General features: G+C 36.7%; 1 protein-coding gene across 4 annotated transcripts in view; it reads right to left on the bottom strand.

Moving 5' to 3' along the window:
• Positions 1-20335, bottom strand: part of ppfia2 (PTPRF interacting protein alpha 2) — a 145133-nt gene extending 124798 nt beyond the window's left edge. For 3 of the 4 annotated variants that reach the window (XM_052577212.1, XM_052577221.1, XM_052577230.1), the window contains exons 1-2: positions 20092-20335; positions 12359-12616 (exon numbers count right to left, since the gene is read on the bottom strand). In XM_052577212.1, coding sequence (XP_052433172.1) covers positions 12359-12607 — 249 coding nt within the window. In that variant the 5' untranslated portion in view covers positions 12608-12616; positions 20092-20335. The remainder of the gene's footprint in view (positions 1-12358; positions 12617-20091) is intronic. The other variant, XM_052577239.1, reaches the window with a different exon arrangement.
• Positions 20336-24406: the final 4071 nt, after the last annotated feature.

The following is a 24406-nucleotide window of genomic DNA, read 5'->3' as shown; positions in this document are numbered from 1 at the left end:
TAGTGAATGGGTGCCGTCAGAATGAGGTCAGGTCCAAACACCTGATAAATACATCACAATAATCCACACAACTCCAGTCAACCAATGAATGTCTTGTGAAGTGAAAAGCTTTGTGTTTGTGAGAAACAAATCCATCAAGACATTTTAAATTGTCGCTTCTAGCTAAAAGAGTCCATAATCCATAATAATGCTTCCTCCAGTGAAAACATCCATCCCCTGTTGTCCTCTCACTTCAAAATCCACTGACATATTAGAATAGGACTGTTTTGCACCATTTTTTTTTTTTAGCTTTTCATATTACAAGACAGTAGACATGGAGACATGTCTATTAACTTGGACTCTCATTCTGACGGCACCCATTCACTGCACAGGATCCATTGATGAGCAAATGACGTAATACTAAATTTCTCCAAATCTGTTCGGATGAAGAATCAAACTAACCTACATCTTGGATGAGCTGAGGTGGAATAAATATTCTACTTCATTCTTAAGTTAGAAAATTAGAAGAAAATATCAGTTTTATTATTAAGAATGTTTTGTGAATCTGGCCCCAGACTCCTTGCCCTTAACTGTAATTAAGTGTACAAGAGTGGACACGTCTTCATCTTGATTGACTACATTACAGTGACAAAATTATGTGGGAATGTTCTAGGACTTCACTTCCATTTTTAGTGGGATCCGTTGCTGCATATCTATTAAATCAAAAGGAATCCCCCTGCTGTATCTCCGCCCCACTTGAATAGAGTAAGAGAGGTGAATAAAACAAGATTCATCTGTCTCTTTCCTGTGCCGTGCTTCCAGCATGCATCTGTGAACACAGCTGCAGGCGCATTCACAAAATCACTGGCTGCATCCAAAGTCCCATACTGAATATGACAGGATGCAGTTTAAACATGTAGGATTTAGCATAAGGGGCATTTTTCTTTCATGAATACTGAAGCTTCTAAACTTGAATGTACTGATTTTGCATACTGCGATAAGCAGACAAGTACATTTATTTGCAAAGCAGACAGCTTCTATCTAATATATGCAGAACCACAAAGGGTCAACCAACAGTCATCCCTGTACGCTGCTGACCTGTCAATGAGGAAATGAGAGTTTCAGCACAGGGAAGACTGTGATGTCCTGTCAGATCTGTCTACAGCCATGGGAAACTGAATGAGAAGCCTGCCTGACAGCCAAATATCAGACATGTTTATTTATATCCTCCACTAGTTTTAATGCATTGACTTTGCATCTGCTTTTCCTGGGGCTTGGTTTTGTCATATCAGTCTCATTCACTGACGATTGTCTGTTGATACAGACTTTGCATTTTCTGCTACATGTCAGTTTCGTCATTTTAAAAACGAAATGTGCCTTATTCACATTTTTATTTCTCAACCGTTAAACCTACTCCTTCATATATATGACATGCAAGAGCATAATGAGGCAGATTAATATACACAAAAGCATTCAAAACTGAACACCATTACAACCATCTTAGTTGCGATAATGTTTCCAAAACACCACCTTTCTAAAGACCAATCTTTCTAAAGACCAATCAATATTTACACTTCTCGAGGAAGAATTCATTAAATTCATAGACACGGCAGAAACAGCCACAAACAACTCCCTTATCTGAAGTAATACATTAGACCAAATCAATAGCTAGTGTCTGGGCCATTGCCACAATGAAAATAAACGTAATCCCGCTTGTACCTCTTAACCTGTACGTCACCTGTGCACCAGCTGGGGAATTACAGTACAATCAATCCCTCGTAGAGGTGGTTTTTAAAGGTTACAGGTTGTAATGATGAGGTGGAGGTCTGCAGCCGGAGAGGTAGCAGCAGACGACTGGTGCGGTGGAGTACCTGTGCGCTTCAATGTACGAGTCTAACAGCTGTGCCCACTGTGGGTGGGCAGAGGTCCTGGTGATGAAGAGAGCCAGGCTGTAATTATCACAACACGGGGGCTCAGGGAGAAAGAAGGAGAGAGAGGGGAAGAACAAAGAGAGACAGACAAGCTCAGTATAGCCAAAGACATGAATGCTAACTGAGTATTCATCACAACGATCTGGAGTCAAGCCCTTTGCTGTGATCAGGGAAAGACAATGTATGAATAATTCAGGAAAAAATCCCTGAATAAGTATTAAGGCATGCTAGAACTGATCCCTTCAGAGCTGCTTTTCAAACCAAGAGTTTGATGAACAAGAGTTCAACCATACAGCTAATACTGAAAGAAGAAAAACACATCTGGTAATTACTCAGTTTTACAGCAAGAACAACACCACATGCACCTCTTAACAAGTAATGAATGTCTTAGAAAGTTCATCCAAAAATGAATATTCTGAACATTCTTACTCTGATTAAATTCCAAATCTGTATATACTGTATTGTATTTCTTTGGAACACAAAAAGAGACATTCTGAATAATAACAGGGTTCAAATGACATTTACACCCCATTTACCTTTTGGCAAAATATCTTATTTTATGTGCCACAGAAAAAGAAAGTAAGGCAGGTGTGGAATAACCTAAAATGACATCCAGATTTTAAGTTGGGGATAATTATGCCTTCAAAGTTGTGTTTGATGGTCAAGTTAGATGTTATACAGTACATTGTTGTTGTTTTATTATGACAAGCAAAGTGAATGTGCTAGCAAAAAACGACTGCGGTCTGAACAGCTGACCTAATAAAAGCTTTACCAAAAAAAATATAAAACATGGAGAACAAAAAGACCATTTCCGTTAATGTTAAAAGAGAGGATGGAAAACTAGAAAATATGAATACAGCTTTAGAAACTACTGAAAATGTCGTGAACACCTAAACAACCTAACCATTCAACAAAAAAAGAAATAAATAGGGAGAAAAATTTTTTTTAGACTGATTTCAAACCACATGTCAATGTTTGCAAAAAATATTATTGTATCCAAGTTTTGACTTCAAGAAACACTCAAATTCCTTTTTGCTTCTTGTCTGTCAACCCTAGAAAACAAAAACAGCTTGGTCTTAAAAAGGCCACAATTATGTACTTGTATATAAACCATTATTTTCTTTGAGGGACATTAAGTGTGTGGCAATAAGGGCAGCAGAAGCTGTTAAAAGCTTAATATTAGTGCATGTTTAAAAGACAGTATGCGGCCTTCAAAACAGCTGTAGGGATAAAGGAATTTGAAACATTCCTCTGTTCTTTTAATCCTAGCTTTTATGGGAATAACAGTCAAATAAATCCAATATTATGTATCTGTTGATGTTTATAGGCTAAATTCAATCCGTTTTATGGCTTTGTGGCTCTCATAACACTCCTGATGTTAAGTTCTGCAGTGCCAAATGGTCAGCAAAGGCAACAGCATTGAAACGCGTGATGCCTGCTTGACTGAAAACTGTACCCGTTTGAATCTCCCGTTGTTACTTAAGCATGCCAAGCAAACTCTTTGTGACATCACCATCTATTTATGGCACCGAAGTGAGGCAGTCAGAAGTTAAAAAGTATCCATTAACGGCCAGCTGCGCGCACAAAACATCAGCTACCATTCTATGTCTGTGAATCAGTAGTTCTACGCTATTCATAGACCGGACATGGCTGATTTGGTTAGAAGCACTCTGAGACTGATCAAATCTGTAACGCTATGGCCTCGATCGATTACATCATTCATTTATACAACAAATCCCTAATTAGCCTAAATAGAGAGCTTTCAAGTTCATTGAGTTACTTTGTAGAATCTTGAATAATTAGCCATTATTCCATAAGCCACATTACACGTAATAACTATGTTATAAATAGGTAATAACCAATTAATAGACTATGAATAGTAAAATAGTAGCACATGCTGCAATATAAAAACATTTGGTTTAAAATGGTGAAAGATGCCAGTACAATGACGTCAAGACTTCCTACTCTGCCAAGAAGGTCAGATTTCCTAACACATCCAAGTAGCTAAATGGATGTTAAATGCAATCATAACACAATATTCTACATCATTCACTGTTCAAATGGTCAATATGTCTGGTTAGACATCCTAAAAGCTTTATTAAGCCACCATATATTAAATCTAAATCACTGCTAAACCTATGAGTCACACTCATTAAAGGTGTCACACAGACTGCTGATGTCACTGAGGGCTTAGAGCCAATCAGTTGATGGTAACTGCAGAATCTGTCCTTATAAGGCCGAAAAATCTACTTTCAAGTAAATGCTTCATTAGAATGGCATGCCTTACCCAATTTCAACCCAGTAACCTTCTATATCAGTTTACAAGATTGTAAACCGTGAGAACTGATCTCTAATGTTTCCAGATGCAGGGGGCTAATGGACCTATTTGCTCACATACAGGGATGTAAAGCACTTGAGAAGTTGCTTTTCATTGCTACATGCTAATTGGAAGGAATAGTTCTTCTTAAAATTAAAACTCATTTATTTACTCACCATCATGTTTTTCCAAATTAATATGAACTTGCCTTGCACTCATCCATATGAGTGGCAAGTGATAAGAGAATGAAACAGGGAATGGAGATGTCATTGTCTATTTTGGTCGTTGCCCAAGTTTCTAATTTAATAAGCACTGTCAATATGTGCACACTGATAGACAGAGAGCTACTTACTGCATTAAATATAAAACATACTGTAAAAGCGGGAGTTACAAGAGTGGATGACAAATAAAAAGGAACAACAACAAGTTATTTTTCTCAAGAAAATAAGTATTTTAGTGGTAAGAATCATTGTGTAGGAGGAATCATTTGAGCAAGAACTATATAAAGAACTGTATTTGTTATTTATGTAAGAATATACTCTATACATGTGTTTGGAATGTGTTAGGACTGCTTTATTAATGAGGTTGAAATAAATGTATAAAAAAATGTTTATACAAATACAATTATATATTTTTTTATTGTCATACGACATCCCCTTCAACCAGTAAAATGAATGTCTATTTTCATATTTTTGGCAACAAGGTAGGAAAGGAGACATTAGCACATGCTAGCTCACATACTCTCAAGGCACCATATGTGAGCTCATTTTTGACTAGAAAAGGCTTATAAATTCAGTTTACATCTATCTATCTATCTATCTATCTATCTATCTATCTATCTATCTATCTATCTATATATATATATATATATATATATATATATATATATATATATACTAATATCCAAATGTGTTTTCCAAAGTTTTTCTCATTTTTTACGCACATTTTATAAAAACAATAACTAAAAGACCAAAAAAATGTGTCCTTCATGCATAACTGACTTAATCTTTCTATGGGATGCTAATTTTGTGTAGCTGGCACTATTGATCAGAAATGGAATACAGAATAATAGCCTTTATTCATGTGTTTTACGTTGATGTTTTTACTTTTTTGGGGGAGAAAAAAAAGAATGGCAGATCTGTACCTATTTCACAAGGTATTGGTGATAGTGAAAGGAGAGCATCAGAAAATGAGAATGAGGAAAAAGTTGAGGATCAAGAAGGACAGAAGCAGTGAGGGTGAGGACAGTGACTAAGAATAAGTTGTTGCGAAAGTCAAACATTTGGGGGATGTTATTGTATGCAAGTTTGGAGGATGTGGTCCGAACAACAACCAGAAGTCAGGAAAATTATTTTTTAAATTTGTTAAAAAATTATTTTAGTAGAAACACTAAAACATAGTTTCCAGGCAGCGAAATTGCATCTGAATTTGTGTGAAGTTTTAGAAATTTTGTGTGAATGTGAATTCCGTATCAGATATATAGCAGCAACAGAAGAAATTAAATATTCATAAAGATTTGTAATGTTTTTTGAAACAGTAAGACCTTTTCACTTCTTTTCTGAAAAAGCATTTGATTGTGTGTGTTTGCCAAAAATAATTTATCCTTAAGGGACAAAGTTGGTTATAAATAGTTATAAATAGTCCAGTTGTACACACTGCTTTAGTTCCAGAACTAAATGTACAGCATTAAAGTACTGGGACAATTTTGCACAAACTATTTCCCAGTACCATTAAAAGGGTTGCATTTTCACCGACTGTGCACTAGGACGTGATGTAAATTAATGTCATTTTTGAGCCACGTTCAACTACGTTACAAAGAAGAACCACGTTAACAACAGGAGGATAAAGGACACTGTGATCAGAGCTGTGTTTTTATTGTGTCTCGCAGGTTTCACAATAATGGACATGGAATGTCAACATATGCATAAAGCAATTGAAAGAACGGAAAGGAGGACTAAGAATCTCTAAGGTCAACTGGCAGTGCTAAATTTGCTACAAGTGCCTAAACTTCAGCATCTGTATGTTTATCGCTATTCATCATACTTGTGAAAAAAGTTTACACAGTGTTTTTAATTGTAGCGGGTGAGGGTTTTTTCAAAAGTGTCTGGCCAATCAGTGTCGATTTACGTAAGGGTTTTTTCCAGTTGTGCCGGTTAGACCCTGCTCCGGAGTAAGAGCTAATTTGGTTCTCAAAGAAGGCAGTCCGGCACTAAAATCGCACCCAGTTCCTGCGGTGTGAAAACTAATGGTTCCACAATTAGTAAGGTTCCTGCGGTTGACAGAAATTAAATTAAATTATGCATTTATAAATTTACTTTAGCTGTATTTTTTCACATCCACAACCATAAATAGAAGAGGTTTATATTTTGTCCTTTTATCTTTTTTTTTTTCCAGTTGCCCATATTTTGCCTTTCTGTTTCCCCCCTTAAGTAAACATGTGGCTTTGATCCCTATTTCAATATGAATTGGGTCTTAGTCTTAGGCCCAATCCCAATTCTATATTATACCCCTCCGCCTACCCCTTCCCCTTGTCCCTTGAAACAGAGTGTCAAGTGGTAGGGGAGAAAATATTCCCCTAAGGATTGGGACACCACTACTATGCCGTCACACGTCATCATTCGTCGTCTACACAATACACACATATACTGGTGTGCTGGTGTGCATTAGAGCCTTTAATTATCGTTCTGTATTAATAAACTGCTTACTGACACACACACATATCGGAAATCGCGCAGCTCACTCATCCAGGAGAAAATAAACTTGTCAACGTTGTCCACGACTCTTATTAAATACAGTTTAAATACTGAATCGATACATTATATAGCGATTTTTTTTTCCCGCGAATTTCATGACCATGACCGTTAATATGAACTCACAATCGAATGTAACATAAAACAAATGATTACTTTACATTAAAATCTTTATTTATGCCAAAAAAGCTTACATTTATGTGTCTTTTTGTTCACTGTAGCAGCCATGTTGCCATGATAATTCGAGATCATACCCCTTCGTTTGAAGTGTGGTCCTGAAAAATTTTCATTTGAAGGACTATCTGGCCCTTCCCCTTACCCCTACCCCTCCAACCAAAAGAGAATCGAGACAAGGGGAAGGGCTAAGGGGTAGAATTGGGATTGGGCCTTAGTCTGATGGCATAGAACTGCATTAGCTTCCCAACAGACACAATTACACGGCACAACTTGATGTGTCATTCATGCATTAAAACATAACATGACATGGAAATGCATGAACTCAACACAAAACAACATTTAGACAAATACCAATTATGACGTTAAGGTTTTTCCTCAACCCTTGTGGATTTACCACTCTCTCACTCTCTTCCTGTAGCATGAAGTGTTCATGTGGCCTAAGGGTCGAGTGAAGTAGGGCACAAACAATAACTGACGATCACATCGAATCATGTGCTGCATTGGAGGAAACCAGCTGACTGCATGAGCCCAGAGGACAAGAAGAGGATAAGACAGAAGCAAGGAGGGAAAGAGAATGAGAGAGATAAGAAGAATTTATTCATGTGCTTTGTCACTTAATCATCTGACTTTCCACAAGCCCATCAAACCTCCCCATATCCTAATGGTACATTCCATGACTACACAATCCTGCGCACTGATTGGACGGTAAGAGACTGAATGATGATAAATGAGGAAGACATGTTTGATTTATGACGGGGGACTCAGTAAATTGACATGTTGTGTCTCTCTAATGACTCAGTTGCTGATGAATGCTACAGGACTATTACACCACACCAACACCATTCTGCTACAAAACGCCACTTTTTGCCATCCAATCAATTCTTGATGGATAAAACTGAGTCCGGCCCTGTATTTCACGCTGATATTCAGTTTCAATCAGAAATGGTTTAATTTACGGAAGTTAAAGTGTGTAGACAATGTTCTCACAATGTAATGAAAATTCACCTTATTTTCTAAATGCCTGTTACAGAAACAATGTATCCATATAAATGTTTATTCTTTTTATTTTTTTATAAAATAGTTTGACCTCATATTGTTTTAATCAAAATCTCATAACTGGACCTTTCAGTGAAAACGACAGACATCATTGTGTTTGCTTAATCGCCGGCCTTAGACTTTTACTCTCAACATCCACATCTCAAAATCCAATTAACATCCAATGCATACCCTTTTCAAAGTTTGTTTTATTAGCCTCTATGGTACCATGAAAACCAATTCAACTGGACGAAATATTGAGATTGGACAAAATAATGTGAACACATGGGAAATAGGCATTGTCCTTATTAAGGTGTTTTACAACCATTTGCCTTTAACTTCCAACCTTCTTAGAATAGACTCAGATATTGCTTCAGATATGCTGGAGGAGACAATCTTCTCACTCTTCTTTCCAAAACTGTCTTGATGTCAAAACTGGTTTGATAGTATTCTAGTTACGTGATTGAGCTGGCCAGGGCAGATGGTTCATCGTGGTGCTCCATCTGTCCAGGATTTAAACACCCATTTTCAAAGTTTAGTACTGGTGTTGGTGAATAACTGCAATTGCAGCTCTTTCATGGATGGGGGTTTGTGAAGCTCTCCCTGGTTGTTTTTGTGGGGTCGTATGATGCTTATTTAAAAGATCATTATTTTGTGTATTTGGTGTAACAGAATATATTGACATACTTTAATGTTCAAAAAACACATTATTTTTCAAATACTGTACGTTATTGTAGGTCCTCTATGCCCCGCCCTCTCACAAACATGTAATTTTATACAATGCCCTCCTTCCGACAAGCGCAGACTGCTCTGATTGGCCAACTGACCCAGTGCATTGTGACTGGCCAAACACCACAAGGACACGTCGGAAATATTACAGCCCTTTCCATAATTGCGAGCTTCATCTTTCAAAATAAATATAAAGGCCAGAGTCGCGTGACAGAAACTGTGATGAAGCTTGTATGTGATTGCAGTATACGTTTAAGACAGCTGACTCCACTTTGTGACCATCTCTCTCTCTCTCCCTCTCTCACACACACACACACACACACACACACACACACACACACAGAGAGAGAGCTACTATTGGCAAAACTCCACATTTGAACAGTCAATAGCAAAAACTTAAACTAATAACAAAACATACTTACAGTAGCTGATTCAGAAGTGCCAGATTGTCATAGCAAAGTCAGAATTAACTCCCTTGGGCGGCATTTCACAAATATTTCCACATAGTGATGTAGACATGTGGGGGCATGTTTAAATGAGCTGTTTTAGGGGGGCGTGGCAGAGTCTTAACTCTGACAATGAATATATCTTTGTATTTGAGACTTTACTCTTTGCAACTTTACAGATCTTCTTCATGCACCAAGAGCTTTTAACACAACAAAGAGAAAGGAAAAATGTAAATCGCATCAAATGACCTGAACTGCATTCAGCCCATGAACTGACATTTCGGCACAAGGCAAATATCAAAACATGCCATCAACATTATGCATTCAGTCCAAAACGGTCACTTGCAAAGATCAAAGTCCTTCAAGGAAAACCTGCTCCTACTGACAATTACAGAGGGATGGTGCAGTATTATGAGTAGCTGGAGGGGTATCTAGTGAAGTCGAACCAACAATTGAATTTGCTTTTTATTTGTTTTATTTGGACAATGAAGGGTACCAATGGGTGTTCTGAGGTTGGTTCAATGACCCTTCCTTTCTCTCTCTTTCTCTTAAACTTGCTGACCCAGACTCAAAGGTGGCATTAATGTGTGTACACTTTGGCCTGATGAGTAAGCAGAACTGAACCACACAGACAGAGGACAGGAGTCTATGAGACAAACCGAAAGAGCAACACAGGACATGAAAACAGGTGAATCTAGACAGTTGTTTAACCCCAGCAGCAAAAACGCCCTTAACTACATCTTAATGTAGTTTTCTGTGACTGTCCTGTCTATCTGACCCATAGAATTAAATGGACTGTGACTTAAGGACTACTATGTAATAAAACTGGGGGGGGGGGGGGGTTAAAACTATCATTTTGATTAGATGTTATGAGATGCAATTCAACTCTGATTGCCAAATGTTTAAATACACTTCAGCTTTTAAACACTAAAGCATCGCTGGTAAATTAAACAATTCATTTAAAAGAAACTATCAATAGAAATGATTGTGCTTAAGTATAATGCACAGTATAAATGACCAGAACTTTAGTGTTGTTGTTAAAGTCGCAATGATTAAAAGTTATTACAAGTTGTGTCCTGTTTCTTAGCATAACAGTTCAAGGTTTGCTGTGAAGAAGGACCCAAGGTATTACCATGCATGATATCATCACAGTCTGACCCCAGGGCATCTTTTGAATTTTTGTTAATATGTTTGTGTGTGTGTGTGTATGTATGTGTGTGTGTGTGTGTGTGTGTGTGTCTGTGTGTGTGTGTGAAAGAAAGAGGTATCAGCCAATAGCTACAATCATGTGGCTTAAACCAGGCCACTTCCTCTCCGCATCACTCCACCTTCCGTCTACTTCCTCCCCACTTTCCTGTCTCTCCTCCTCTTCCTCTGCAGCCGAGTTCCCCCTGCAGCGATAATTCAACCCATTTCATCTCCCTTCTCATCAGAGCCCAGATTTAACGCACGGTCTAAACCGCGAGCCCAAACCTCAGATGCTGTCAAGCGCTAAACGCGGTCAAAATGTTGTTTCAGAAATGTTCCACGTCTGCTCACTGTGGACCACATTCAGACAACCTGTTTACATTACATATTACACATTTCCAAACTGATGTTTAAAAAGTTTGAAAGGCAATCGGCCAATCGCAGAAAGTGCAGAAATGGGGTTGCCACCTCTCAAGTGATTTCTCAACTGAATTATATTTTTTTCCCCTCATCTTCATAGTCACGCTCGAGGAGCTCAATGAGAACACAATGAGCTCAAAGGAGGTATGAAAACCCACTCCTACAAAACCAGAATTAAAATTAAATAATTACATTTAATAACCCTTAGTGAAAAGCTAGGAATAAACTGATATTTAACTTATCAACTAAGCAAAAGCCTGCATCCATCATGCAATTAGTGTAAACTGTGTAAAGTGGCCATTATAAACACCACCAAACAATCACTGTGAATAAAATCGATTTCAATGCCGTTTAAAAAACATTAGCAGACACCGTTCACGGTTTCTCAATTACAGCAGCTCATAATAACACGGCTTTCCTGCTGGTGCACATCTTCAGAATTATTCCGCCAAAGAGACTCGTAAAGCTTTAGCATGGAGTCGATGCGGCTAGAGATAATAAAGCGCTGCCACGCTAATTGATGGAGTCGTCCGCATGCATGTAAGGGCTGGATTGAGAGAAGAGACATCTCATTTAAGATGTGGTCAGTAAACAAAGACAATAAACACATTGTTATCAATACATTTTTGGTCTATGATGCCATTCTTCTTGTAAAATAAGTATGTCGCGCCGGACTGTAAAACAGCAAGAGATCAGTCATATGCTAATGTCTGTAATTTACATGATTAAAGTCTTTTTTTTTTACTAGAATACTTTTCATGTTCTAGTAACACTGTACCCCTTTTTCATAGTGTTAAACATACAGCCGTAGCCCTCAGTACAGCAAGCAGCACCAAAACTGTGTCTCCACCAAGAACAAGAGAGAACTACCACACAACAAAACCTTCTTTTACTCTCCGCCGGGACCACAGAGACTTCTGGAAGGAGAACGCTAAGGACTTGTGACTAGAATTACTGACACACTTTTCCTTTGAGCGTCCAGCTAATCTGGTTTTAGTCGTGATTACGTAAGCCATCACTTCTTCCCCATGTCTCTGGGGCAGTAGTAGTGCAGCTGAGAACTGCGCTTGGTGATTTTTAGTCCTCTTTGTTTGGGAGGAGAGACTTGGTGTCACCAGTTTCAGCTGCTGCGATCACACACGGCCAGCTGTGACGTGCACATATAATGCACAGTCTCTCAGCTATGGAAAAATGCACCAAAATTGACATTTATGATTTTTTCCAAGCCGGTACTCCGACTTAGAAAATGATGTCTAAGCTTAAGAGTTTTCTTTTGGTTAAAAAGGGAGATTTAACGATACGTGGACCAGACTTTTTGCCTAAAGTCAGAAGAATAGTTAGATGAGTTCCTTAATCAACAGCACGGTTTGGGTGTAGTTGTCGTACCTGTGGCAGTGCGGAGCTGAGCTGACGCTGCAGTGAGTCCCGGTCATAGATGACGTCCTGCAGGTGCTCCTGGGCGAGGGCCAGGCTCTCTTGTGTCTCTCTCAGGGTGTCTAACAGACGGTCTCTCTCATCAAGCATGTTCACCATCAACTGCTCGAAATGCGAGTCAGGGTCGGAGGCGCTGCTCTGGGAGCCCCGCTGGCTCATCGCCGTGTCCTCGCTGATCGTGGGCATCACTTCGCACATCATCTTCACCTGCTGAGAGAGGATGCATGCAATGGAAATATCTGTAAAACTCCTTTGAAACAGTCATATATATAAATAAACGTAACTAGTCCTAATAAATGCAGCCTTAGGAAGCACAAGAGGCTTCTTTGATAATCAGCTAAAAAGTCTTACCACTTATGAGAAGTATGATATTATTAACACTTTATGTACATAACATACACTTCTTTTGTCTGTCAATTACATACACAATACATTGTGGTGATGTGTTTGACTCAAAGCTGTTAGAGGTAGAGGAGGCGAGCATTAAAAACACACAGGGCCACAGAGCACCTCGCCTGGGCTGTGATGATACAACACAGGCGGAGCAGGTGGAGGAATCTACTGGCAAGGATGAGATGTGTTTATGCCGGTGTACAACAGAGTGAGTGGAGAAAGAACAGATGAACAGAGAAAGACAAACTCTTGGCAAGTAAGTCTTGTATTGAAGTCCATGATTTAAACTATACACAGACATATACCAGCTCAATTGACTGACCAGGCATCTCAGGTCCTGTTAATATTAACCATTTTAAAAAATGAATCAGTCTGAATAATGTTGTAAAGTATATGTGTATGCTTCCTGAACTCTAGATTTGATGCTTGTGCCATTTACTGGGTCAGAATGCATAATTTCCTCTTTTGCTTATGTAACAGGGTGCTCTACAGCTGTGTAGCACCATCTCCTGCAGCACCATGACCCGGGACAAACCACAATCCCCAGCTGTGCCATTTATCTCAGGTGGCTAATTATTCTTACGGAGGATGGCAACAACCTAACATTTTCAATATTTGGGGTGTTTAAAGATGTGTGTGCCATTTGTGGACTCTGGAAAAAGAGGAGCAATTTTCTCAAGTAGTAAGAAAAAACCAAATTAATCTATATCTATCTATCTATCTATCTATCTATCTATCTATCTATCTATCTATATATATATATATATATATATATATATATATAAATAATGAAAAAAAACAAAGATTAAAAAATGTATACAATAAGTTTATTATTATTTGTATATTATTAGAGCACTTCATATTTTAAATTGGCTTTTATTTACTATATTTTCAGTTTTCATTTGAATTTTAGTTCACTTATTTATTTGAAGTTTTAGCAATTTTAGCAATTCAACTCAATTTCAGTTAGATGACAAGGCAGCATTTCTAATTTTCTAATTTTAAGTTGAATATTTATTTTATTTCAACTTATTTTATTATTTCAATAAACACATTTTTAAATTAAATAAAATGTGACTGACTGATTATCCTGTCAATTACATAATGGTCACTTATTAAGTTCATAACTGCTCAGAAAATCCATGAGCGAATTTTCTTGATGTAGTTATTGGGATACTGATAGCTGATCAAGTATACATTTGCTTCACCAAATGGACCTGCATAACTAATTTCTAAATAATTATTACTTTAAATTTAAACATGATCTTACTTTCCTATAGTATACACATTTAAACATACAAAAAGTCTATATCATTTTATTTACAGAAGACATATGGCCTACAATGTTTACAGATAGTAGGCTTACAAGTCCATCCTAAACTGGCTGTCACTGGCAATGGGCCTGCAGACACCATGCAAACGGGCTGTTAGCCAGAGTCCCACCATCTCCCAGCTAGACATTAACTGCTAACTTTAGACCCACAAATACTCTGGGCTGTGGCCAGCTTTACTGTCTCCAACCAAGCATACAATAGAAAAGCCCTGAAGCATTCTGGAAAAGTCAGATTTTCTTCTTTTTTTTTTTTTTTGTACTGGTATTGTAAATAAAGAGACAATTCAGAAGACAAATTAATGTGTAAACGTCTGTCACAAGTAAGACCACGTCTAAGTTTCTCATAAACTGCAGATGGATATCAAAACACTTGACCAATGTCAATAGAAAACAGATGATTATATCATTAAGCTTAAGACCTCACATAAGTTGGCTGCAACTTCAAAAATAAAATGTTATTTTTTTGAAATGTAAACACCGAAGCAATAAGAATAACTCGACACTGAAACAAATACCATTGTTCTAACAAGCTGCTTAATTCAAATTGAATTAACTTAATTTCACAGGGGAACAATCACCCTTTTGAGAACAAGAGAAGTGCACCCAGTTTAGACATTCACGGATTCTGCAAATAGTCACAAAAAAATAACAAAGCTAAATAAATATTATAGAAAAAATTGATATAATATAATTAGACATTTAAAAATATATATATATATATATATATATATATATATATATATATATATATATATATATATATATATATATATATAAATTAATTATATATCATAAAATACAATAAATAAAAGAAATAAATAATAATGCCACAATGCACTCCTACCATGTTAAATAAAAGAAAATCTGTTAAGTTGTTGGAAAAGATGTCTAATTACAGAGTTAACAACTCAACTACTCCGATATGACCATGTTCGGTCGTGTACAAATTAAAAGAAACCTGAAATGACTTTAAATAATCTGTAAATGAGCCCTCAGGAATCTGGAAGCACCTTCTCATCTCTGTTGCAGTTTAACATGGAGGTAGTTATTGGGATATTGATAGCTGATCAATAAAACACAAATCACCAACACTCCTCATCACTGGCCCTTGGAGCTTTCTGGTCAGGAAAACAATTTTCAATTAAAAATGAGTGTAAACTAGATAGTTGTCGAATTCACATGAAAGTGCACAGCAATCACTATAAACCAGAGAATTGACAAAGCAAAGAGGGGTTGCTTTTTCCTGATATTTGGAGAATACTGCAGAAACATCCAGATATAACACAGAGAAGCGAGCATTGAGAGAGACAAAGGAACTGGAATAGAAGCGACGTCTCAATGCCATATGCTAATCAATAAATTATTCATGTGGGACAGAGTCTGGGACTCCCTCTCAATCACTGCACAAACACACACACACACACACATACCCGAACACTACTCTGCCTACAATGGGGGAAAAAGACCTTGTGTTGTGTCCACACACTGACAGATTCAGTCCTACTCAGACACAGACACCTGTTGCAGCGCCTCTCACAGCAGTCTGCATGTGCCAGTTTACACACCACCTCTGACATCACCATCACACAACATCAGTGAGCACAACAGACCACAATGACTAAATCAGACAACTTTTAGGGTTTACTTAAATCTACTAAAAATAAGTGTTTGGCCTACATGGAATCACATATGATTTATTAACTATAAATAGACATAACTATTTATAGTCATACAGTAGCTATAAAAATAGCACAACAGATGTTTTTGGTAAAATGAAAACTACTGATGAAATGAATAAAAACATTTCCTGTACTTTGTTTTTTAGTAAGCTGACATAACATAACATAATATAACATAACATAACATAACATAACATACAGTAACATAACATAACAGTTCACATGATCTATTTCCTTTGAGAGGCTGTAATTGAGTTGATTTTACTGCTCTATACAGTATTCTTTCACTGTTCTATATCATTTGACTCTACAGAAATATAAAATTAATAATAATAATAATAATAATAAATCCAGTTTCAATATTACAACAAAAAAATGTTTGTCCAAACAATTGTAGGTTAGATGGCTGTCCAAAAAAAGTAATATAATAATATAATAAATATGTATATAATACAGTGGGTACGGAAACTATTCAGACCCCCTTACATTTTTCACACCTTTTATATTGCAGCCATTTGCCATTTTCTTTTTTAATAAATGTGCAAAAATGTCAACAATTCTATGTTTTTCTGTCAATATTGGGTGCTTTGTGTATATTAATGAGGGGGGAAAAAATACTTAAATGATTTTAGCAAATGGCTGCAATATAACAGAGTGAAAAAATTAAGGGGGTCTGAATACTTTCCATACCCACTGTGTGTGTGTGTCTCTATATATATAAATATATATATATATATATATATATATATATATATATATATATATATATATATATATATGTATAGTGTGTGACTGAGAGCCAGCATTTATGCCTTCACACACAGTGAGCATGGGAGAGACAAAATCAATGCTAAATAAAATGAAACGAAAGCACTGACAAATTCTCCTTATTGTCTGTCTCACTCTAATCTCAGTGGTACTTTTAAAAATATTTTGACATTTAATTGCATATTGCAGAGCAGAAATTGATACATTTTGATAAAATTGTGAGCTCTCTGTAGCATCAAACTATCAATTTTTTTATCAAATTTGCATAAAATGTCAGTTGCTGAAATTCATTAGCATATATTCCTACACGCTCCAAATGAAAAATTATGAATGAAATGCAACTGAACCACCAAACAAATTGAAAGCAACTACAGTGTGCCCTCGGTGGAAATCGTGGTCTGGAGGCACTTAGATCAGAGCAAAAGGGCACTGAAGCATTGGTGATTACGCAACTGAGCAACTGCATCTCAACTCTGTGATCTATATGAACCTCCAGGAAGAAATAAAAGAGAGGAAGGAAGAAAGACAGAATGATGCTGCAGGGTTGGAAGAGGACAACCATTACAGCATCTTCAGTGAAGAAGACTCCCATGTATATTTCATTACACCAAACAGGCACTAACATCAGACATCAGTTTAACTTCTGAAAGCAGGGGAGCAGTGATTGTCCAAGCATGTGGGCTGGACTCAATAAATGAACAAAGGAGTGTGGATTATTGACTGTTAACGCATTGCAGCTCACATTTTAACAAAAGGTCAAGGGCACAGAATATTTAGAGGATATTTGGCATAACATCTTGCACTGAAATATAACGCAGATGGGCACAAACCCAAGACTGCTCACTGGCAGAGAGACACTGCTGTACACTGTATTTTAAGCCCCATTTCAATCGGAGTATTGAGTGGAGCACAAGGTAATGCCCAGAGTAAAAGCCCCACTGATGACAACACAAGCGATCATATTCCACACACACTGTCTGAATGAATGGATGGATGGCTGTGGGGGGAGGGAGCAAGAGAGAAAAGTACAGATTGAGAGGAAAGGGATGCCTGAGGTGAGGGAGTTCAATGAAACCAGTGGATTTTTGTATTGATACAAGACAGGCCAAGAATAATGGAACTGCACCAATCACGCAAAAATTATAATGCTGCATTTGACATATAGTGGGGGTCCAAAAGTCTGAGACCACTAAAGAGCTTCTATTTTGATTTATTTTTCAACTGATGCAAATGCTTTCATTGATTATCTTATCAACACATCACTTGAAGGGTTAGAGTTCACCGAAAAAATTATGTCATTAATTACTCACCCTCATGTCGTTCCAAACCCGTAAGACCTCTGTTCATCTTCGGGACACAGTTTTAGATATTTTAGATTTAGTCCGAGAGCTCTGTCCCTCCATTGAAGCTGTGTGTACATCTACTGTCCATGTCCAGAAAGGTAAGAAAAACATCATCAAAGTAGTCCATGTGACATCAGAGGGTCCGTTAGAATATGCTGAAGAATCGAAAATACATTTTGGTCCAAAAATAGCAAAAACTACGACTTTATTCAGCATTGTCTTCTCTTCCGTGTCTGTTGTGAGAGAGTTCAAAACACAACAGTGTAGTGATATCCGGTTCGCGAACGAATCACTCGATGTAACTGGATCTTCTTGAAACGGTTCAAATATGTGTAAGAGAGATTTTAGTTCAACTTAATTTTGAGAATATGTGTGTGAATTTTAAAATGTCCTAGTATTTGGTTTGTCCTTGTAGCTTTTAATGACAGTTTTAAGCTGTCAGAGCTCCACACGTTTATTCACATGGTTAAGGTCTCACATTTACATTCATGTGATTAGTGACTTGAACTGATTTATTTTAATTAATTACATTTGTACTAAATACATAAAATGTCAAATATAGATTTTCATCGGTTGTTTCAGTGATCTTAAAAATGTCTCATTTATTTTACACAATTACATTCATATCGTTTACACCATTACATTCATATACATTTTATTTTGATATTTAAATGTTTTCTTCTTTTATTTTTCTTAGATTTAAATTACATAAAAAACCCAAACCCCACTAAACCTTCTTATAAAATTCTAATTTATTTAATGCCATTATAAGTAGATATCAATAATGATTGTATCATTTAAAATATTATTTATTTATTTTGAATGATCCAATTAGATTTTAAAGACCAGACTGCGACAGTGACCTGTAACATTATATTTAGTTTATTTTGATATTTAAAAAATGATTTTATATCCCAGATTTTCAACAGTGTTCTCAGACTGGACTCCACTGTAATTTTTCACTGCCACTTTTTCACTATAACCAACCTGCACACATTCAGTGGTGTGAAAAAGATCCTTTCCACCACACACCCCCTACCAAGGTCATACAAACCAGCTGTGCATTTGATAAAACACAGAGGAAAGGCTGAGGTAGACTTCACACACCAGCACAACCAACAGGGTCAGGGGGACACAGGGGCTGTCCTATTCTCAGCCTGTCTATCTACAGTAAAGACCATTAGAGGAGGCAAGAGCACCAGTGTGGCCACCATAGTTCCCCATCAATATGAGACAGTCATGGCTGCCACGCTAAGTGTTTAGTGTCTGCACAGAAGCAAAATGACTCAATTGGAGGATTGAAGGCAGATATTTGTTTGGTTATACACCGGTTACATCATTTTTTTGATGCTTGGAAAATAGTTGAAACTTTATAAAAATGGACAGACAGTGACAAATTACTTTCACAGACATGATGTGATTGTACGACTTGTGCGGTTTAGCACATTATTGCCTGAAAACAGTAAAAAAAAAAAAAAAAATTGTATTTGCATTTCAAATTAATTGTGTGTGTAACATTCAACAAATAGAAGTTTCATGCTGTAACAATTCAAATACGGTTTATTTGACCGAACAGCCAACCATTAGTACATTTGAGCACCACTTTCATGTTCACACAGTCCTCCGGCACATGTGAATACGGTCCATTACAGCTGAACCACAGGCAATGGAATATGCAAGAACAATTCCTGTTACATGCTCACTACACCTAGCAAGCCGGCATGTTACAGTAATCTCATCTCTTTTAAAAACATCTTATTCTGCTGCTGTAATTCTAATTGAAGAGAATCCTCAACCACTGTCTCAAGCGCATTACATCATGCCTTTGCCTCTCTCTCTTTCACCCTCCCTCCTCCCTCTTTCCTTTCTCTCTGTCAGTGTCTTCAATTGATCTATGCACCTTTTCCCTTTGTGAGATATGAAAGATTATCATCAGTTCCCAAGAATCTGCATGCATTCATTCATTAATTAAAGCATTCATTCATTCACTCACTCACGTTCATTGATATATCTGTTACTACAACAATTCCTTTCACAACTGTTGGAAGTTTCCTTTCACTAAAGAAGCATTTCCCAATCACCTTGAAAAAGGTGCACAAAGAATACTGCATTTCCACAAGTCAGACACAATGACTGTTGTATTGTATTGTGCACCTGTCTTATACTCACTGTTCCCTGAGCGATATCAATGACAGCTGCAATCTAAGCACGAGCGCACAGCTGCTCCAATCATCCGATTCATTCACTACAAGGAAGCTTCACCGGCCAAAATCAGCACTGCTCCGGCGAAACCCGCATGAATATCCACCGCTGGCATTCTCAGAAACGCGATACTCTCCCGTATATCGATGACATTTTGATTTCCAGTTATGCCCATTAGAAATAAAACGGCACGTTGAGGATTCAGCCGCGAGATCAGCGGTGGTTGGTAGAGACCATTGTTCGAGAAAAGAGAGGGAGCTCGCTTCTGTCTTAAAGTTGCAGCTGTGCGATTTCCCAACAAATAGAATAGTCTCTATAGGTTTCAGTGTTTACGCATGGAAATTATTTCTTTGTTTTATTTTTAAGCGAATAACATTTAGGAAAGATTAAAATATTTAGGAAACACCTTCGTTGTGTTACCCGACTCCACTAGAACACAACTGCATAAAAATGACTTAAACATAAAAACGCTTACGGCAAAAGTTAATTGTAGCAAAGTATTAGCAAATGTATTAGCAAAGTATTAGCAAATGTAAAAAAAAAAAAAAAAATCGGTTCACAAACAGAAAACTTTAGATTCTCGACAGAAGGGCATAAAATTATTGTCATTATTATTATCAGTCATTATTAGCAGCTAGAACTATTGACATAATTATTGGATAGATAGATAGATAGATAGATAGATAGATAGATAGATAGATAGATAGATAGATAGATAGATAGATAGATAGATAGATAGATAGATAGATAGTGAGCTATTAACTAACTACTAATATTGTGAATTGATTCCTACATTTTACCAAACGTTTTTTGATTGCATAAAAAAAAACTCTTAAATTACTCTAGCTTTACCACACACACACAAAAAGTTATCTGTACCATCCCACTGTCTCTATACTGCACTCGACTTTTTGTCTACTTTGCAGAAAATGTAATTTGCTGAAATTTATTAGCACAAAGCCTCTTGATAAAGTGTGGCTCTGGGGAGCACTGCACCACAGATCATAAAGCACAAAATTAACAATTAAGCAAATATGTTAGGAGTTACTAACAACAGAAGGAAACAGACCTAAGTGAAGCTAAAATATCTTTCCTTTGGACAGATGTTTTTTATGGACAGATGTAAAAGCATCAGAATGACTAGCTGCAGGGTGTGCAGTGTCAGTCCCGCAGGGCAGACCTGAGGCTGATGGGCCTGTCGCTGTCCATGGTGCTGCTCCAGTAAGGAGCCACGCACTGCTGTCCATGAAAATGAGTGCATGCAGCGTGTTCAACCCCAATAACAGCCGACAACCATACATAAACCTGGCCATTTCAGTCATGTTTTAAAATACTTTCTCCTTTCCTAGATTAATGTGCAAAGACAACTATGAGTAAGCCAATCTTAAGCAGAGTGTAAACACTGTTGCACTGCAGCACTTTCAAACATTGCTTTGCTCATTTCAGCTGTCCGGTGTATCAACTTCTGGCAAATCAATTCAATCAATAGCGAAAACAAGTATTTGTGAAATTGGATCCATGCTGCAAAAATTACACACTTCACCTTCTTTTTTTAATCCACACTCCTGGTCATATTATGCACAATTCATCAATGCATCTGGCTTAATAGGATCAAGGTAAATGTTAACCTATAGTCAGACTGCTTTTTAATTAGAAACATGTCACATTGCAGAAGTAAAATGGGTTGAGAAAGCAGTTTTATGTTGATTTCAAGCAGTCTCTGTAGGAAGTCAGTGTTCATGGTTGTGATGAGCTGAACTCCAGAGGAACAAACTCCTCAGAGAAAGAAAGAGTGAGAGGGAGAGCTGTCTCTGAGGTGCACTGCCATTGTACATCAACACTATGTTGTACTTCTCTCTTGGGTCACTGGAAAAAAATAGCTCACACATCTTTACATACAGTAATTCTTTCCTGCACGGAGAATTCAATCTCAGATAAACGTATTGTAAATGGCTTTAATTTTTTAATATTATGTCTGTACTTATGCTGGGGAAAAAATAAATATTTAAAAATGGAAAATAAATTTAGACATTAAGCAAGGATGCATTAAACTGATCAAAAGTGACAGTAGACACACACACACACACACACACACACACACACACACACACACATATATATATATATATATATATATATCATGCTTTCCACATAGATATTATGCAGCACATCTATTTTTAACATTGGCAACAATAAGAAATGTTTTTGAACACTAAATCAGCATATTAGCATGATTTCTGAAGGATCATGTGACACTAAGGACTGAAGTATTGGCTGGTAAAAGTTCAGCTTTGCCAGAAATAAATAATACATTATAAAATGTATTCAAATAGAACAGTTGTACTATACTGTACTGTACTTTTATCAAATAAATGCAGCCTTGGTGAGCATAAGAGGCTCCTTGCAAACTTTTGAACTGTAGAGTATACTGTATATACAGTACATCTCTTTTGGTGCAGAAAGAAGTTCATATAGGTTCAGAATGATATAAAGGTGATTAAATGACAGATTTATCAATTATATCTCTTTAAAACATCCTCAGGTTCTGCCCAAGATATTCAGCCTTTAGGATAGCTAATGCTAAAACAGATCATCTTCTCATGTGAATATTAATAAACATGGTAAATATTACCATGCAGTCACACTGATTTTTTCTTCTTTTTTTTTTTTTTTTTTTTACAGATCAAAGAGAATGTGTTTTATCAAGCTTGACATTCACTCCAGCTTTACGAGCTCTTTTGAAGGTATCGTGCTGTATCGCCTGATTCCTGCTCAGCTTGATAAATTCCTTGCTGATTTCACACCAGTGACTCAGTTTACCGAAACAAAAATCGACATATGATTAATGTGTGACAGGAAAGAATAGATAAACTCTTATAATTTCCTGTGAGGTCTAGAAAGGACATCTTTGTGTTTTGTTTGATGCAGTGAAGAGGAGCAGATGAACTAGGCCGGTGTTCGAGGGCTGTTCAAGAGGGATTACGAGACCCTACTTCCTGATAAACTATTTTATCAGTGCCATCCCAGCGGAGGCCACGTTATTACACTTTCTGAGGGGGTCTACTAGCATGTAAACTCCTCATAAACCTGTGTAGTGAAGCTGTTTACTAGCCTTAATCACAGTGATGGATATGGTAAGGTACATGGCAATAAACTAGCTATTCAAAATTACAGCAATAATAATAAGTGACATAAAAACTAGAGCTTGTCTTTTATTTTTTGCATTTGTGTTTGATGGACGCTCTTTATGGCTGCTCAAATGAGCTGTTAGATGAATTAATTCAGGTGATTTATTGTCTAACGCTTTCAACCTGGGAAAGGAAAGGATTGATTTCTAACATAATCCAATTGTCTGGATTATAATATCAACGTAAATCAACACATGAAACATCATGATATCAGGGGGCAAATTGGTCATTTTAGATGCTTGTTGAGTAAATATTTTGAAATGAAAATGGTGGACAACAGCTGAACAAATCCCTAATGCATTACATTACTTCTTTTTCACACCATAATACAACCTGAATTAAACTTGCCTTAAAAAGGTCAATTCATCCAATATTTTAATTGACTTACTGAAACTGACAAATAATTATGAGGGCATGTGTTCCCTAAAAGATATTGTTTCCTGTTTATTTTTTATGCATGTTTCTGAATGTTTGCACGACTTCTATTTGATTCAGTGGATAAATTATTTTACACACATAAATAAGCGGTATTAAAATACTTTTATAAAGGAGATTATAAATAAATAAAAATATGCTTTCATTTTCATAGAAGAAGAGATCTTTTGGTCACACTTTATTTTAGGGTCCAATTCTCACTATTTACTAACCATTAACTATGACTTTTGTTTCAATGAACTCCTAGTTTGCTACTTATTAATAGTTTATAAGGTAGTTGTTAAGTTTAGGGTATTGTGTAGGATTATGGATGTCATGCATTATATGTACTTTATAAGTACTAATAAACAGCTAATATGTTAATAATAGACATGCTAATAAGCAACTAGTTATTAGTGTGAATTGGACCCTATACTAAAGTGTTACCGATCTTTTTATGTCATTATATCTCCAAATTGCATTTTAATGTATTTTGGAATAATAGACAACTAAAAATAAATAAATAAAATGAACCACATTTGTAGTCATGCTAGTTTGATTTGAAGCAAATTCAGAATGAAAAGAATCAAAATCCTTACCACCAACAGCTAAATGTATTAAATGAAAGGGTCTAATGTTAGAATACAGAACCCAGAAATAATCATTGTCCATGAGTCAAG

The sequence above is a fragment of the Carassius gibelio genome, chromosome A4 (genome assembly GCF_023724105.1).
Source record: "Carassius gibelio isolate Cgi1373 ecotype wild population from Czech Republic chromosome A4, carGib1.2-hapl.c, whole genome shotgun sequence".
Taxonomy (NCBI): Eukaryota; Metazoa; Chordata; class Actinopteri; order Cypriniformes; family Cyprinidae; genus Carassius; species Carassius gibelio.
Note: the sequence above shows the minus strand (reverse complement) of the source record. Positions and strands in the feature narration are given on the sequence as shown.